The sequence below is a fragment of the Sorex fumeus genome, unplaced genomic scaffold, assembly GCF_029834395.1.
Source record: "Sorex fumeus unplaced genomic scaffold, SorFum_2.1 ptg000086l, whole genome shotgun sequence".
Classification (NCBI taxonomy): Eukaryota; Metazoa; Chordata; class Mammalia; order Eulipotyphla; family Soricidae; genus Sorex; species Sorex fumeus.
Genome location: NW_026606143.1, coordinates 19,706,453 through 19,722,518, shown reverse-complemented (window position 1 = coordinate 19,722,518; position 16,066 = coordinate 19,706,453). Strand labels below are relative to the sequence as shown.

Genomic DNA, 16,066 nt, shown 5'->3' with positions numbered 1-16,066 from the left:
TAATGTGTTGCATCATGCTGATTTGTGGCTTAAAAAAAATTGTGGCCTTGCATCCCTGGAATAATTCTGTTTGATTATGGTGTATAATTTTTTTGGTGTTTCATTAAATTTGGTTTGCCAATACTGACTGTGTGGAGAACTTTTAGGTGTTCATTCCAGGATACTGGTCTTTAATTTCTTTATAGTGTCTGTCTTCTGTTTTGGTTATTAGGATAATGCTTTACCATAAAATGTATCTGGAAGTATTGCTTCCTCTATTTTACAAAAAGGATTGAGAAAAGAGTACCATTAATTCTTATTTAAATGTTTGGTACAATTCACCAGTGTGAAGTATCTGCTTTTGGACTTTGGTTACTGGGAGATTTTTAATAACTGATTCAATCTACTTACTAGTGATTTAGTTGTTCAGGTTTTTTTTTCTTTTGGGGTAATACCCAGAAATGCACAGAGGTTACTCCTGGCTCATACACTCAGAAATCACTCCTGGTGCTGCTTGGGGGACTATATGGGATGCTGGGAATCAAACTCGGGTCGGCTGCATGCAAGGCAAATGCCCTACCCTCTATGCTATCGCTTCAGCCCCCTGTTCAGGTTTTCTTATGATTTACTCTTATAAATACTCATACATAATTTGTATGTTTCAAGAGATTTACCCATTTCTTCAGCATGTCAAGCGGGTGGGTATATAATGGTTCACAGTATTTGTATTTCTTTGCTTTCAGTTGTAACATGTTATCTTTCATTTCCAATTTTGAATCCTCTTTTGGTAAGGATAACTAAAATTTTGCCTGATTAGGGGTGGTGGTCTCCCAAACAGTTCTCAGTAATCCTGAGACCTTTCCTGGGGATTTTCAGCTACTAGGTGGTTTAATTGGAGGCCTGGTGGTTAGGGGACCATGTGGATGCATATGCCTTGACACCTGTTCTATCTCTCTGGCTCCTGTTTTCAAAAGACATTGTATTGACATTCTAGTCTTTATTTATTCCCTTTTCTTGTTCCTTGTGATGTCAAGTGTTATTTGAGATATTGCTTCATACAGGTACCACTTATCACTATGAACCTCCATCTTGAACTACTTTTACTGCATTTCCTGTTGAGGTGTATGCCCATGTACATATGTTTCTAGATATAATTTTAGTACTTCTTTTGACTTCCCTTACCCATTGCTTGTTCACTAGTATGTTGTATAATCTTCAGACATGTTAATTTTCCAGCTAATTTCTAATTTCTAATCACTATGGTAAACTATATAATTAGAATCTTCTTAACTTTGTTAGGACTTGTTTTTTTTATTTGCTTTTTGGGTCACACCCGACAATGCACAGGGGTTACTCCTGGCTCTGCACTCAGGAATTACTCCTGGTGTCCTGGTGGTGCTTGGGGTACCATATGGAATGCTGGGAATCGAATCCTGGTTGGTCACATGCAAGGCAAACACCCAATCCACTGTACTATGGCTCCAGCCCCAGGACTCGTTTTATTTGACCCAATATATGCTCTATCATAAAGAATGTTCCATGTATTCTTGTGGAGATGTACATTCTATTGGATTTGGATGGAATATTCAGCCTGTGCATGTTCAGCTCATCAGGTGTAGAATGTCATTTCAGTCCCATATTTATTAGTGAATATCTGTCTGAATGATCTAATCATTGTTTAAAGTGTGGAGTAGGAAAGATACCATAATGGTTAAAGCACTTGCCTTCTGCAAACCCTCTTTTGAAACTTCAGCACCAGATCTCATGCTCTGAGCATAGTAGGGTGTGGCCCCAACCCTTCCACCAAAGTAGGGGTATTAAAAAGTCTTATACTATCATTGTATTTCTGTCCTTTTAAGTCTGTAGCTAATGTCATGTATTTGAGGTACACATGTGTTGTGCATTAATATTTATGCACAACATTAATATTATGGCTGGAGTGATAGCACAGCAGTAGGGTGTTTGCCTTGCGCACAGCCAGCCCGGCCGAGCCGGGTTTGATTCCTCGCCCCTCTCGGAAAGCCTGGCAAGCTACCGAGAGTATTCAATAAGCCAAATACAGTAACAAGAAGTCTCAATATTTACAAATGTCATATTTTTTGCTTGTTTTATAATCTTTTAATTATTAGCCTGTGTGTGTTTACTTAATGCCGCAGCCAAAATGAATTTCCTGTAGGTAGCATATACTTATGTGGTTTTTAAGTCTATCCAGCTACCCTGTATTTTTGGTTAAAGAATTTAGTCATTACATTTAAAGTAATTATTAATAGGTAATGGCTCACTGCCATTTTGTTCACAAATTTCTGGTAGTTTTACTATTCCTCTGTTCCTTCTCTTGCACTCGTTGATACATTTCTATACTGATATGACTAGATTCCCGTTTATCTTTCTGTAAATATTATACATTTTTATTTTCTGGTTGAGGTAAAGTTTATGTAAAACACCTTTTGTTAATAATTGTCTATTTTTGAGGCTTGAGTTATGGTACAGTGGGTGCAGCACTTGCTTTGGCACATAGCCCACCCATGTTACATCCCTGACATCCCATATGGTCCTCTGAGCACTGCCAAGGAATGATTCCTGAGTGCAGAGCCAGGAGTAACCTCTGAGAATCGCCAGGTGTGGTCCAAAACACAGAAACAAAACCTGTCTATTTAAAATTGACAATTTAAATTTTAATGCAGTTTAATCCTTTACATTTTAACTTCTCCCGTGTATTTTTTATTTGTATGTTCACAGGCTGGAGCGATAGCACAGCAGGTACGGTGTTTGCCTTGCACATGGTTTAATTCTTCTACCCCTCTCAGAGAGCCCAGCAAGCTACCAAGAGTTTCTCGCCCACATGGTAAAGCCTGGCAAGCTCCTCGTGATGTATTTGATATGCCAAACACAGTTAACAACAAGTCTCATAATGGAGACGTTACTGGGCCTGCTCGAGCAAATCGATGAACAATGAGGGGACAGTGCTATAGTGCATGTTCATTAACAAATTATTGTAATCAGTGATTTTTATGACTTCCGTCTTTTAACTTTTATATTTATATGTAATTTTCCTATCATTACTTTATTCTGAATTTCATTTGGCCTTTACTGATAAGATCCATTCTTTTTTGGGGGGGTTTGTCTTGGGGCCATACCCAGTGGTACTCAGGAGACCTTATGGGGTTCCATAGAATTGAACTCTTGATGGCCACCATTTGTGAGGCAAATACCCTACTTGATGCATACTCTCCAGTCCCAAGATTTATTCTTTTATGTGATTTATGTTGCTAACAAGCACCCTTTTGTTTTGAACACTGGTGAAATATATGTGTGACTGAGTATCAACTAGGTTTGAGTAGAGTCAGAGATCGTTTGAAGGAAATCACACCTGGATTGGAAAAGGAAAGTGGATTTGAATACCATACTAAAGGGTGTGGAGTGCATTCCGTATGTCACTAGGGGACATACAAATGCTTAAAGAGAAGAATGGTACTGTAGGATCTAAATATTAGATGATCTGCAAGCATTTAAAGGATGGCTTGTAAAGATCTCCATTAAAAGTGCAGGCGTACTGTTTGTTCTCCTGATGACACAAGGGAGAAAAGCAGCTGAAAAATTGTGCTTTTTACGAGATGTGCTAATGGTGTCACAGATGTATTCTTATTCTCACCTATATGTATACAATGTGCAATTTTTGTATACCCGTGATACTTCAATGAAGGTAAATATCGACAGCAGGTTAAGGAAAAAACTTGGTGATATTCTGGAGATTGATCATGATTTCAGATCAGGCTGTATTTTTCTCCTCAGCTTCATCCAGCAGATACTTAGGAGAGGTCTGTGTTGCAGTCTGGTATAAAATATTTATCTTGAATCCATGAGTTAATGAGCAGGGAAATCCAAATTGCAGAACATTGAACACTTTACAAATAGCCTGACCTTTTCCGAAATGTTAATATTATGAAAAATGTAAAAAGGATGTTGGAGTGCTGTAGAATAAGGGAGACTAAAGTGACATGATCACTATGTGATCAAAGTGTGATTCTGAATTTGGGATATGTGAATAGATATATTATTATTTTATGTAATTATACGTTAATTTCCTGAGCGATACGATTTAATCCTGGTTATGCAATATAAGAGTGTAGCTTTCACCTTGACAGGTGGGTGTTACTGTTATATGCATAGTGACACTTAGCTCTAATTGTTAAGTGAGTCAGCCAAACTATGTACACACGAAAATATTGAATTAAAATTTGCCATGCATTTGAAATTATTTTAAATAAGCTAGGGAATCATTAGGAAGTTGTAGATTCCAATGTGAACAGTCCGTGAAAATCAAAGGAAGATAAAATTTGCTAATTTATCTGTTTCAAGGTAAGCCTCATTAGGACACCGACCCATTAAGTAACATATAAACACATCTATGGTACACACATTTTATCAGTGTGCGAAGCATTCAAAATAATTGGGTCAGTTAGTATGATTTCATCCACATTTAACTTTAAAATGACCACCTCTCTCATTGACTTTGTATGCAACTCTGTATCCAGAATATGACTTGGCAAATTCCAGCCCTATCAAATTTCAAACCTTCAAGGCACAAGATATAGTCAGTCAGTCCTCCCGTTGTTCATCGATTTTCTCGAGCGGGCCCAGTAACGTCTCCAGTGTGAGACTTTATTGTTACTGTGTTTGGCATATCGAATACATCACAGGTAGCTTGCCAGGCTCTGCTGTGAAGGCACATATCGATATGCATTGAATTTATTTAAACACCTGTGTGCAACCTTTAGGAAGAGTTTTTTTTTTTCTGAAATGAAACTGGTTTATACAGGTAGGAGAAAAAAGCACCTTTGAATATAACCTTTCCTCTTAGAGAAAAAAAACTCAAGAGTGTACCCATTTTACATCAGCAAGTTATCCTAACTCAGTCACTGGAATGTAGCACTTCATTTTATGCTCAGTTCTTACAATCTCCTTAGCTCAATAAATAATCAGAACAACAACCTGATGTGTATTTTAATTTGGGTGCTTTCATGGGCACTGCTACCTCTTTGCCAGTGTTGACACGCCTAAATAATTGATGCTTTCAAGCACCCAAGGCTTCTAATCTCACCACTGAAATAGGCAACTCGATTTCACACACTTTGCTTACTTCCAAAACAGAGAAATTCTGCAGTGGGAAATAATAACAACGGTACTAAAAGTCAGTTGTTGCTGGAATTTATAGTCTTTTCAAAGACATAAAAAATTTAATATGCTAAGCTATCAATGTACAATTCCAACAGCCCATTGCACATATTCAGGGCTCATGTGCATAATGAGAATCTGATACAAGAGAACACCCTAAATTTCTGAGGTGTGGGACGACCCCCTCAAACCTTTCCTCTTGAACAAAAGCATTAAAGCCTGGCTTTCTTATAAGACTTGAAGTCTCTGGAGGATACGCCTCTGCCCACTTGAAGTTCTTTCACTTCATTAGATTTACTCTGACAATCCATTCTGGTCAATCACTGTCTGGACCTCACCACCATGTGAATAAGACCAACAGTCCTGCTCTTACAAATTCCACAAATCACACCCCTCAAGGATCACTACACACAATTTCCAGCCGTTAACTGGATGTTACATCTTAGATGTTGGCATCTATTTAAACATACTTCCAGCATGTCCAACTTCTGTATTTTTCTTGACTATGACCGCCTAATTACCCATGAGCAAACATACACCCATGAGGCTAGAGAAATAACTCAAGTGGTAGAGTACACGCCTACAATGTGTGAGGCCCAGAGTTCAATTTCCATTACTGCATGCCCCCACCAGCAACACTCTTGACTCTTGTCTCACTGTTCTGGTTAGGCACACTGCCTTACCATGAACCTAAAGTATTAAGAGTTCCTCCAGGCAGTATGGCACCAGAAAAGAGTTTTAATTGTGAGGAATCAAGGAGTCACGGATCTCTTCTGTAAAGATCAAGAAGGTCAAGCATAATCAATTTAGGACCCAGGGGAAAGAAAACAAAGGGCAGACATCCTGTGTGTTAGGAGAAGAAATATGAAGCAATACCAAGGGACACAGAAGATAAAACCAATTAGCAGATGGCTGGTAACTCCTATCATGGACGTTTTAACAATGGATTGGTTAATACTGTCAAGGGCTGTGCTTGCTTTTACCTTCTATTATCCTTTAAAACTCATGAGCTCTAGTTTTCTTAAATCCTGGAGAACAATGCTGAAGGATTATACAAATCATACCAACTATTTCCTCAACAAATTCATCTTTTTCCTTTTTAAATGATTGGCTATTCCTTTATTTCACTGAAAAGACAAAAATCATCCAACTTTCCCAGATTTCTCAGAAGTGGCCAATGAGCCTCTTTTCAGCATTTGATCTTTTGCCCACGTTTTTTTAAAACTTAACCGTCTTCCTCACTCCTTCAATACGCCATGACCCAAACGGAGGTCTTCCCCAACACACAGCATTCATTCACCTATAATTCTCATCTCAGATCCCTCAGCTATCAATTTTCCAGTCAATACCTGAGTCCTCTATTTTCCAATTACAGTCATCTCTTCCTGGCACATCATTCTTATCTTTCAAGCCAAGACCTGCAGAACTCCCAAATGTTGCATTTTATGTAGCCTCCGAACTGCCTTCTCTACCTGTAAAAGTTTATAGCTACGAGAATGCATCTCAGAATTCTTTTTAGCTATTTCTCACCCTGTGGATATATGATTTTCAGTGGCTTCTTGTGGCCAAATGAGTCAAACACTTCTGGTTGGATTCTACTTTCTTCTAATTAGATGCTTGGCTCTTTCCTGTCCTTACCCAGCACTCATCACTACATCTTCTCTTAGGCTATTCCTTCATTAAATTATGCTTGGTTATTATGCCATCAACTGGAACCCTTGCAGAAAGCAATGCCAAAACACCGGCTCTGGTTTCCAAAATGAGTGAAAAAATATTAATCAGGCTGGTTCTGAATGGCTGGTGCTTTGAGGTCTAAGGCTACATGACATCTTTTGGCATCTTTCTATGATGCCTTCTCCAGCACTGGTCATGTAACTGCTGATTTGAATTGCTGAGCAAACATTTCACCTTTTCCAAACAGTGTGAGATAATACAATCTGGGAGTAGTTAAGAAACTTACCCATGGATTCTGAAGTTTGACTGCCAACCACCCGAAGCAGCATAGGCTGGCTGCTGTCTGACCTCTGAAGAGAAGTAGAAGGAGAGGACACGGTTGTACCATTCACCTTCGCCTCAGCCTGGGGCTAAGGCAACCAAGAGAAAACAGAATTATTTTTCCTAATAAACCTTCAAACAAACAGACACCTAAAAAATGTTACAAACACTCAGGACTCTGAAATGATGACTTCAAAACCTCTCAAACATTATTTAATTGGGAAAGTTTCACTGCGGAGGAGACTTATCATGACACTCATATCTCATTATGTCCCCTCATAAATTAGAAAAAAATGACAGCTACAAGGGAACAAAATATTTGAAAGATTAAGAACACCCTGTGAGAATGGCAAAGATAGAAAAGACATGTCTCAAGATAAAATATTGCCAGAAAACCAGTCCTGTGGGCAGATAAAAGCCTATGACAGTATCTTGGTAGGTTTTATAGGAGGCTTAAAAGTTAGGTTTTAGGGGTTAAAAGTAGAAACAGCCCAAAGGACTATCAGGAGATAAGGCTAATAGCTAAAAAGAGTTTTACTTCACGAGGTAAAAACTTATACTTTTAAAAGAACTAATAGAAATCTTTAGGCTGTTTTTTGAGGCCATATCCACCAGTGCTCAGGGAACACTCCTGGTGGGCTTGGAGGTAGTGGGGGTGGGGGGCAGATATGGTGCTGGGGATTGAACTGCTAGTAGACTGCCTGCAAGGCAAGTGCCTCACCTGCTGTACCTCTAGGCCTCGGCACAATGTTTCCCAGGTGATTTTCAAATTGGTCAGAGGGAACACATTTTCATAGGCATTGATTTTGAACATTAAAATGGCACGAGTTTGCCTTCTCATATCCCTTGATACCTACTGCTTGGTTAGGCACCTACTCAGTACTCAACAAATTGATATTTGCTGTACAAAAGGACTCTATGTTTATGGGTATTTTTTATTGCAATGGAAAGTGACTTTTTATAAATATCCCATGTCAGAGAGATGTGTGCCTCACTTGCTCCAGCAGCTGCCTGAGTCTATTCAACTGTGACTCCAGCTGTTTGTTGTGATCTTCCAGGATTTGCATCCTGGCTTCCAGGCGGCCTTTGTGTTGACGCAGTAGCTTGGCCTCAGCAATGAGCTCAGCATCCCGGGGACTCTGGGGAGAGGTGGGCATCATTTCAGGAGGGGATGGCAGTGGGGACAGGCCTTTATGTTCATGCTGCTGCTTTAGACGATCATATTCTGCTTGCAGATTCCTGTTTGCATCAAAAAAGTAGAAAGAAAATAAAAAGAAAGTTGACTATCATCACCAGATTTTAAATAGCTCAGCAGAGAGACACATCTGACCACCACCAAACACAAGAGCAAGCAAAAGAGAGGCACTTAATGAATGGTTTTTATGACGATGATCTTAACAATGCTTAAAAAAAAAACAAAATAAAATTGGAAACATCTGCCCGATGTGTGAGGGGAGATGCTTTCAACTGTTTACACTAAGAGCCTTATGAGGGCTATGTTCAGATAAGTGAGCAGCAAAGGATTTAATCCTTTGCAAATATTTCTCTATAATGTCACAAGCTTGTAAGTTATAGCTCTATCAACAGTTCAGTTTGCTTTTAAAACTCATCAAACATTTTCAACAGCAAAGTATAGGAACATGGCAAATGAACAGTCATGTTCCCACCACCATGCCGTAGTAAATTTAACATTCGCCAGATTTCTTCAAAAACTTTTTGAAGAAATAATCTACTACTGTTAAAATGGAAGCTCCCTTACTTACTCTCCTCACATCCAAGGACATAAAGCCATACTTAATATTCCGTGTCCATCACTAGCATGTATGTATCCACAAATAGTAGAATTGGACTTAATAAAAATGCTGCTATTTGGAGACTTTTTGTCAACAAAAATGGCTATTTAGACGATTCACCCTAACAGCATTATTTTGCATATTCTAGAACTCTATATTAGAATGCACATACCATTATAAGAGTTGTATTCTGCCTTCAACACCATCTGGAGATTTAGCCATGCTGATATATAACATTTTGTGATTTTAACTGCTGTATGGTTTTATTATGTTCTTGAATATGCCAACAACTTTCTCCTATCAGTGTATATTTAAGTTGCTTCCAACTTTTCACTATCTCAAACACTGATGCAGTTAACATGCTTCTGTCTCTTTGGATACCCATTTATCTTGATGTGGAATTGTTGAGCTTGGGCAGCATCTTCCACAAGGCTACTCATTACAAAATTGCCCTCCTACATGGTTAAATGGTAATTGATTCCTTGACCAGTTGTGAATCGTTTTTATTTGGCCATATTTTCATCAGACACTTGGTGTTATCAGATTTGTCTAATAATAATAATAATAATAACAATAATAAGTTTTGGCTAATCTTATAGGAGTGTTTTAACTTCTGCACATCATGATTATTGATACGGATAAATCCATGTGTAATACTTGGTTCTTCATGTTACCTTAACCCATTTCCTGACTGGATCATCTTTTGTTGTTTTATTTTAGGGCCATACCTAGTGGTACTCAGAGAACCATATGCAATGCCAGAGATAGAATGAGAGTCATCTTCATGTAAGGTAAAGTACCTTAGCCCTTGTATTATCTCTCCAGCCCAGGACTGCAATTTAAAGATTTAAGTTTCACACATGATCTGCATGTCTATTATTTTCTAGGTCTGTGCACAACCAATAATATCCTACTCATATTTTAATTTATCTTTAACTTGGTTTATGGCATCCTTGTGTGCAAAAACATTGAATTTAAATATAGTCATTGTTGTTTCCTGAGTTTTATGTTTTAAGAAACTCATCCTCATATTCACATTTTAAACTTTAAGTTTTTCAGAGTTAGAATTTTATTTTACCCAGAGTCTTTTGTGCTTGTTGTGATCATATGATCACACTTTACTGGCAATCTCTGATGGACATATATTAAACCAGTCTCTTTCAGTGTATAGTCCATCATTTCTAAGGATACCTCTGTAATATACTGTTTCCATAAACACACATGTGTACTGAGCACTGTCTCATTCCATTAGTTTCTTTTTGTATGTCTCCATGAAGATTCCACACTGTGGCATTAATAACTTGGTTCTGGTAGGTCCTCTTCCTGGCCATCCTAAAAAATGCCTAAGCTCTTCTAACCCCTCATTATTTTACTGTCAAATTTTCATGTTTCATGAAAATTCCTGTTAAACCAAGGTTTGAATGATACTGAACTTCCAGGTGAAACTGGGAAGAACTGATTTAATTCCTATACTCTTTCACATTCAGACAAGCACTGAAACAGTCTAGCCTTGTTTTATTTCCATTAATTATGTTTTTCTCACTAATTATGTTCTTAATATACACATTTAGGAATAAAAATTCCTTCGTGGTATCACTTTAACTGTATACTAAGTTCTGGTACATATCTTTTGATTTAATTCAATTGACTGGAATTCTTATTTAATTCATAGTCATCCGGGAGTGCAGTTCTTATATTTCCAAGGATTTATCCACTTTATTTAACATCTATTTTAATTACATTTTATTCAGAGGACACTTGTATTGTTCTGATCCCTCAAAATTTATTAACATAAATTTTGTGACCTAGGTCACATCACTGTAAATGAGTGTTCATTAAATACTTGGAAAATGTGTCTCTTCTCATTTAAATGGAAAAATTGTAAATACAGAGTAAAGCTACAGACAACATGTTCAGCTTTTGCTATATTTTGCTAGAAGGATTTTAAAACATAATACTCATACTTTTTCACTTTCTCCTTTAAATTGGGATGTTTCTTATGTTTAGTTTAACTTTTTATTCAAATGTTAATTGCCATGGATTGTTTTCTTTCTTTTTTGTTTCAAGGTCACTCCCAGTGGTGCTCAGGGATTGTTCCCCACAGTGCTTGGAGTGACTGTATGGGGTGCCAAGGATCAAACCCAGGTCAGCCACATCCAAGGCTAGTGCCATGCCTGCTGTTACTATCTCTCTGGCCCTGCCATGGACTTATTTCTTTCTATGGCTAATCAGTCTTTTTTGGGGGGACGATTCTTGGCTGTGCTTACGTGACCATATGTAGTATCAGGGATTGAAACAGGTCAGCCATGTGCAAGGCAAGTGATTGACCAATTGTACTATCTCTCTGGTCCCTATTCCAGCTTCTTTTGACATCAGCTATAAACAGTATTAGCAAATGCAATGGCCCAAAAATACTTGAAATTTTGCTGAGACTATAGCTCCAATTGAGATACTTCTGTTCTTTGCTATCCTTCTTCTAGTTAAATGCCAAAATAAGATGACAGTCTCTGTTGTTCACAGGTAAGAGAACTTCTTATCCACAAATATTGGAGACCTAGATCTATGAGCAATGACATGAGATGCAAGAGATGACCAGGCAAGAAAAGTGCTCCCATTGTCCAGTTGAAGAAAGTAAGATAATCCCATGACCAGGATTTCAATTAAGAAATATTTTCTGTTGTTCCATACCTGGAATGAATGCTCCACAGTGGATGACAGGTCTTCCAAAATTCTGGATCTCTGCTTCGAAGCAGAAATAAAATACAATCTACTCTTCTTTAAATGCTAGCCTGTACCTAATATTACAAGGTTTCTAGGAATTTGCTTAACGTCATGCAGGAAATCAATGTCTGTTCTTTTTCATCTATAGGAATATAATCTATGTGTATGAATTAAAATTCTGTTTGCTATATGTCTTCAAGAATGGTTGTGTTTGCACTCTGTTTCAATACAATCTATGATGACAAAGCAATCATAAGTGATATCTTAAAATAATGTGTACCCTCATGCAGGGACATTGGTCCTCTGAGTGTAAGCCAACTGTATACATAGTTGTCTATATGAATTAAAATCCGATTTATAACCACGAAAGTGATATCTAAATGTTTCTGTGAACTTGAAGTTATATCCAATATTCAAAAGGTTTCATTCAATAGGAAAATCTTCTGCTTTTTCCCTTACAATTATTTACTGGGGAAAAAAAATCCATCTTCATTGAAACTGACAACAGCTTTTTACTCTCGAACCCTAGTCAACAGTTTTTCTTTCTTCCAATTGGGTAATATAGGATGTTCTTTTTGAGGACATTGTTTTAAGACATGTATTTTTAGAGAGCACAATAAGCAAACACAATCTACCCTCCTACTTTTCACAAATATACTGACAGGAGACTGTTTTCTAGAGAGGTTTCTGTTGGTATCTTGATGTTCTGGGTCTAGTTGTCCAGCATGTGTCTTTGTTTTGAAAACATGTTGAATATATACATTACATTTGTTATGATATTGTCCAGTGAGAAACAGAAAATGATCCTTTGAATCAGCCAGAGTTTCCCAAAGCTGAGCTGTAAACAATATAATTACTCTTATGAAGGCCTTCCAGCTGTTTTAAAGTTTTCTTGGGAGATAATTTCCTTTAAGAATCACAACCTTCAGTTCTGGAATATTCTAAGCTAGTATTATTTTTCTGTCATTTCCTCTACTCTCTCTCACCAGGTATATGTTAGCCTCATGGCCAATCCTCCATAGTTTGTATTATCTTCTCTCCTAGGGTCCAGTCTAGCATTTTTTCTGTCTATTGAGCTACTTTACTCACGAGTTTTCCTTTCCAAAGATGTTATATTTTTTATATCCATCTGTTCTTTGCCTATTTTTCTTGGGGTGTTAAAGGAAAGAAAAATAATGGTATTTACAATCTTTGTCTTATCATTTTACTTTTATCTAAGTATAAATCATTTTTCATGTCAACTGAGAAGGGCGATGTTTATTTGTTGGCGTTTGAAAGGAATATGGGTATGGTGTTTTGTTCTTAGTCTCCTTCTGAATTTTCTTGATCAAGTGGTTGTTCCTATATACTATTCAGGGACCTTAAGTCTGGAGTTAGATTGTGGCAGTCTGTAGCTCATAAATGATCATAATTATCAAGAATTTCATCACCAGTCAGCAAACAGATTGGTTCTGGTTTCAAGACTGATGTTCTTCTGCACGAGTCTCTGTGCATTAGGTCAATGGCTGAGGAAAACTGTCCAAGTTGTTCTTCATTTTCCTTTCTAATATAAACATGGAAGCACATGTCTCTCTTCACATGTGTTTTTATGAGGCCCTCACCTTGTGAAGGACTTTAAATTCCTTTTATGACAGCAGAAGTTGAAATCCCACAAGCTGCTCGCTGTTATCTGTTTTTTCATTTCTCATCACAGAAACATTCATCTGTCAGAATATTGAGCTATGTGTTTGTCATGTTTACTCTGTATATAATCTACTACCACATAAATGGTAGGAGCAGGCAGAATGAGAAGAAACCTTGTGTTTATGATATCATAATTGGAAGTCTACCATTACATTTTGTAAATCAAGGTTCCTAAGTATACACTCAAACCTAAATTCACTAGGACAAGATTAAATGAGTCAAACAAGTGTCTTTTCCCTAAACAAAAAATGTGACATACATGAACCTTCCCGTAAGCTCAGTGTCAACCGATTTTGAGGGTCTAGATTTTCTTCCCGAAGCTTTGAGATTGGACAAGCTGTCATGGCAAAGGTTCCAAAAACCAGAAATAGCTCAAAAAAGTCATCTTGGCTAGAAACCAATCAAACTGTTGAGTGGAGCCAAAATTCTCTTTTAAAGTATTAATAGATTTTCATGAAGATTATCCAGAAAAATTATTGAAATAAACATTTTCTAATAAACATGATCATAGTGACTGAGAGATGTTAGGGGGTAGGAAATGAAGCCATTTTCTTAGACTTAAAAAGGTATACGACACAATGTTTTTAATTTATCATATTAGATTTCTTTTTGAAGACAGTTTTGACAAAGCATGTACCAGAGATCGTGTCTCTTAAAAAATCAATTATAACTTACCTCTTATCCCTGGAGAGTTGTTTTAAAGCTTAATCAAAAGTACAAAATTTAACCATTTTAATAGTTGGCTGTCAATTTACTTAGTTACCTATGCATATTTTATTTTCTTGAAAGTATATATATATATGTATATACCCCACTAATTCTCTAGTTATTAGAATATTATTTATGGAATTACTTCAATACAGACAAGTATATGTCAGTGATCCGACAATGACTCCACGGAGAATCTATTTACGTTCTTGATAATCTTGTAAATTATATTTCTCTGGTAGTTCCCTAAAGAACACTAATTCAAATTCACGGCACACGGCTTCTGTCACCACAATTTCTTCCCTCAGCCAGTCATCATAAAATAGTCTCCCATCCATTATTAATGTCTTATCTCTACAGAGTTTTTAGAAAGCCTTTATGCTATGACTATGTAGATCTATCTGATTCATTTTATGTCATCGAGTATATAAACATGGCTATCCAGATACAAATTTACACGAAATTTTTAACCATCTAAGAGACAAATTGGTTTTACTCCTACCTGCTGAATACATGAAAGTAACTGGTCCCTCTAGCAATCATAACTACATGTATGTTACGATATATAATACAACTACAATAATTTTGTGTCATTTCTACTTATAGAAGTCAGTATAGGTATAGACTTGTATAAATGGTATTGTTTAAACATGCAACTGAGTCACTTTTCAGTGACTTATATTTTCTAACAGTATTATGTATTAAACCAAATATGACCATGCACAGGGGCTATATATTCGTCTCACTTTATACAGTGAGAACAATCCCAAATGTCTATCTAAAAAGAATAGGCCCAGAGAAATCCAGCTTTACCATCACATAGTATTAAAAGCAGCTAAATCAGATCGAGTTATAACAGCAACCATAAATCTGGCAAATTAGCAGTGTCTAGATAGAGAAATTCTGCATGATGTAGTCTAAAACCAGAAACAGTACAGTCTTTCATTATAATTAAAAGTATTTAAAGCTCCACTTTAAAATTTTTGTCAGAAATACCCCTAAACTGGATGGTAACAGACATTAATGTACTTCAGCATTGCCAGTGTTAAATAAGGAGGAGCTCAGAGGCTGAGAATTAAATGATACTTTTTTAGGGCTTTCTTGAGTAGAACACTAAAATGGCAGGAGCTCTCACCCCTAACCTCTGTTTTCTTAAAAACACCCCCCTTTTAGACAACTTAATTCCATTCCTTTCCTACTGGGATTTATAATAATGTGACACTTTTCTGTTTTGTTTTGGGGCCATAGAGGGCTATGCTCTGGGCTTACTCCTAGTGGTGGTCAGACGTCCACATGTGGTGTCAGGGATTGAACCCAACTCATATGCATGGCAAGTGTTCTTATTTCTCCTACCCCAATAATGTGCCACTCTGATATATTCTCATTTACGATGAGCTATTGAGGGGCTGGGAGAAAGTACGGGATTAGGGCACATTCCTCACTCTAGTTTTATTTTCAGCACCACATGGAGACTCCCCCCCAAGAAAGAAGTTGAAACAAAATCAATTGGCGTGCGTGGGGGGCGGGGATATATCATTGCCTTTTTTGTGTCATTTACCACCAGTGGCTGAGAAGAGAATTAGAATGCATTTTGGAATCATAATAAAATCTCAATCAAGAGAGAGCTCTGCAATTTGCTGAAACTAGGGAATAGATTGAAGTGGGAGATTAAAGAGCCAGGTATGGTCAATATTCTGAACCCTCCTAGAACGATTCTCTCAACCCATTCGGGATGTTCATTATTCTCTCTACTATGGTTTTAGATTTGTAACCTCAGGTGTACTGAAAACTTTGTGTCCTTCCCCCAACCCGCCCCAAAAGAAAAAGAAACACACATACTTAAATGATCTGAAAGAAAAGCAATCTACTAAGAATCACATGGCTTGGCAGTCCCTACATATATAAAGTGCTTTGAAATGGATTCATCATTCAATACTTGCCCTCTTATATATTTGTGATTGCTAGCCACAGTTAGACTGTAGGTACCCTAGAATTTCTATGTCATTGTATTG

The 16,066-nt window shown here is 37.2% G+C and overlaps 1 protein-coding gene across 7 annotated transcripts in view; it reads right to left on the bottom strand.

Annotated features, from left to right (window-relative positions):
* DMD (dystrophin) overlaps nucleotides 1-16,066 on the bottom strand; it is a 2,292,284-nt gene that overhangs the window by 20,624 nt on the left and 2,255,594 nt on the right. For all 7 annotated transcript variants that reach the window (XM_056131284.1, XM_056131279.1, XM_056131278.1 and 4 more), the window contains 2 exons: nucleotides 8,145-8,388; nucleotides 7,115-7,238 (listed from right to left, as the gene is read on the bottom strand). In XM_056131284.1, the coding sequence (XP_055987259.1) occupies nucleotides 7,115-7,238; nucleotides 8,145-8,388 (368 nt within the window). The remainder of the gene's footprint in view (nucleotides 1-7,114; nucleotides 7,239-8,144; nucleotides 8,389-16,066) is intronic.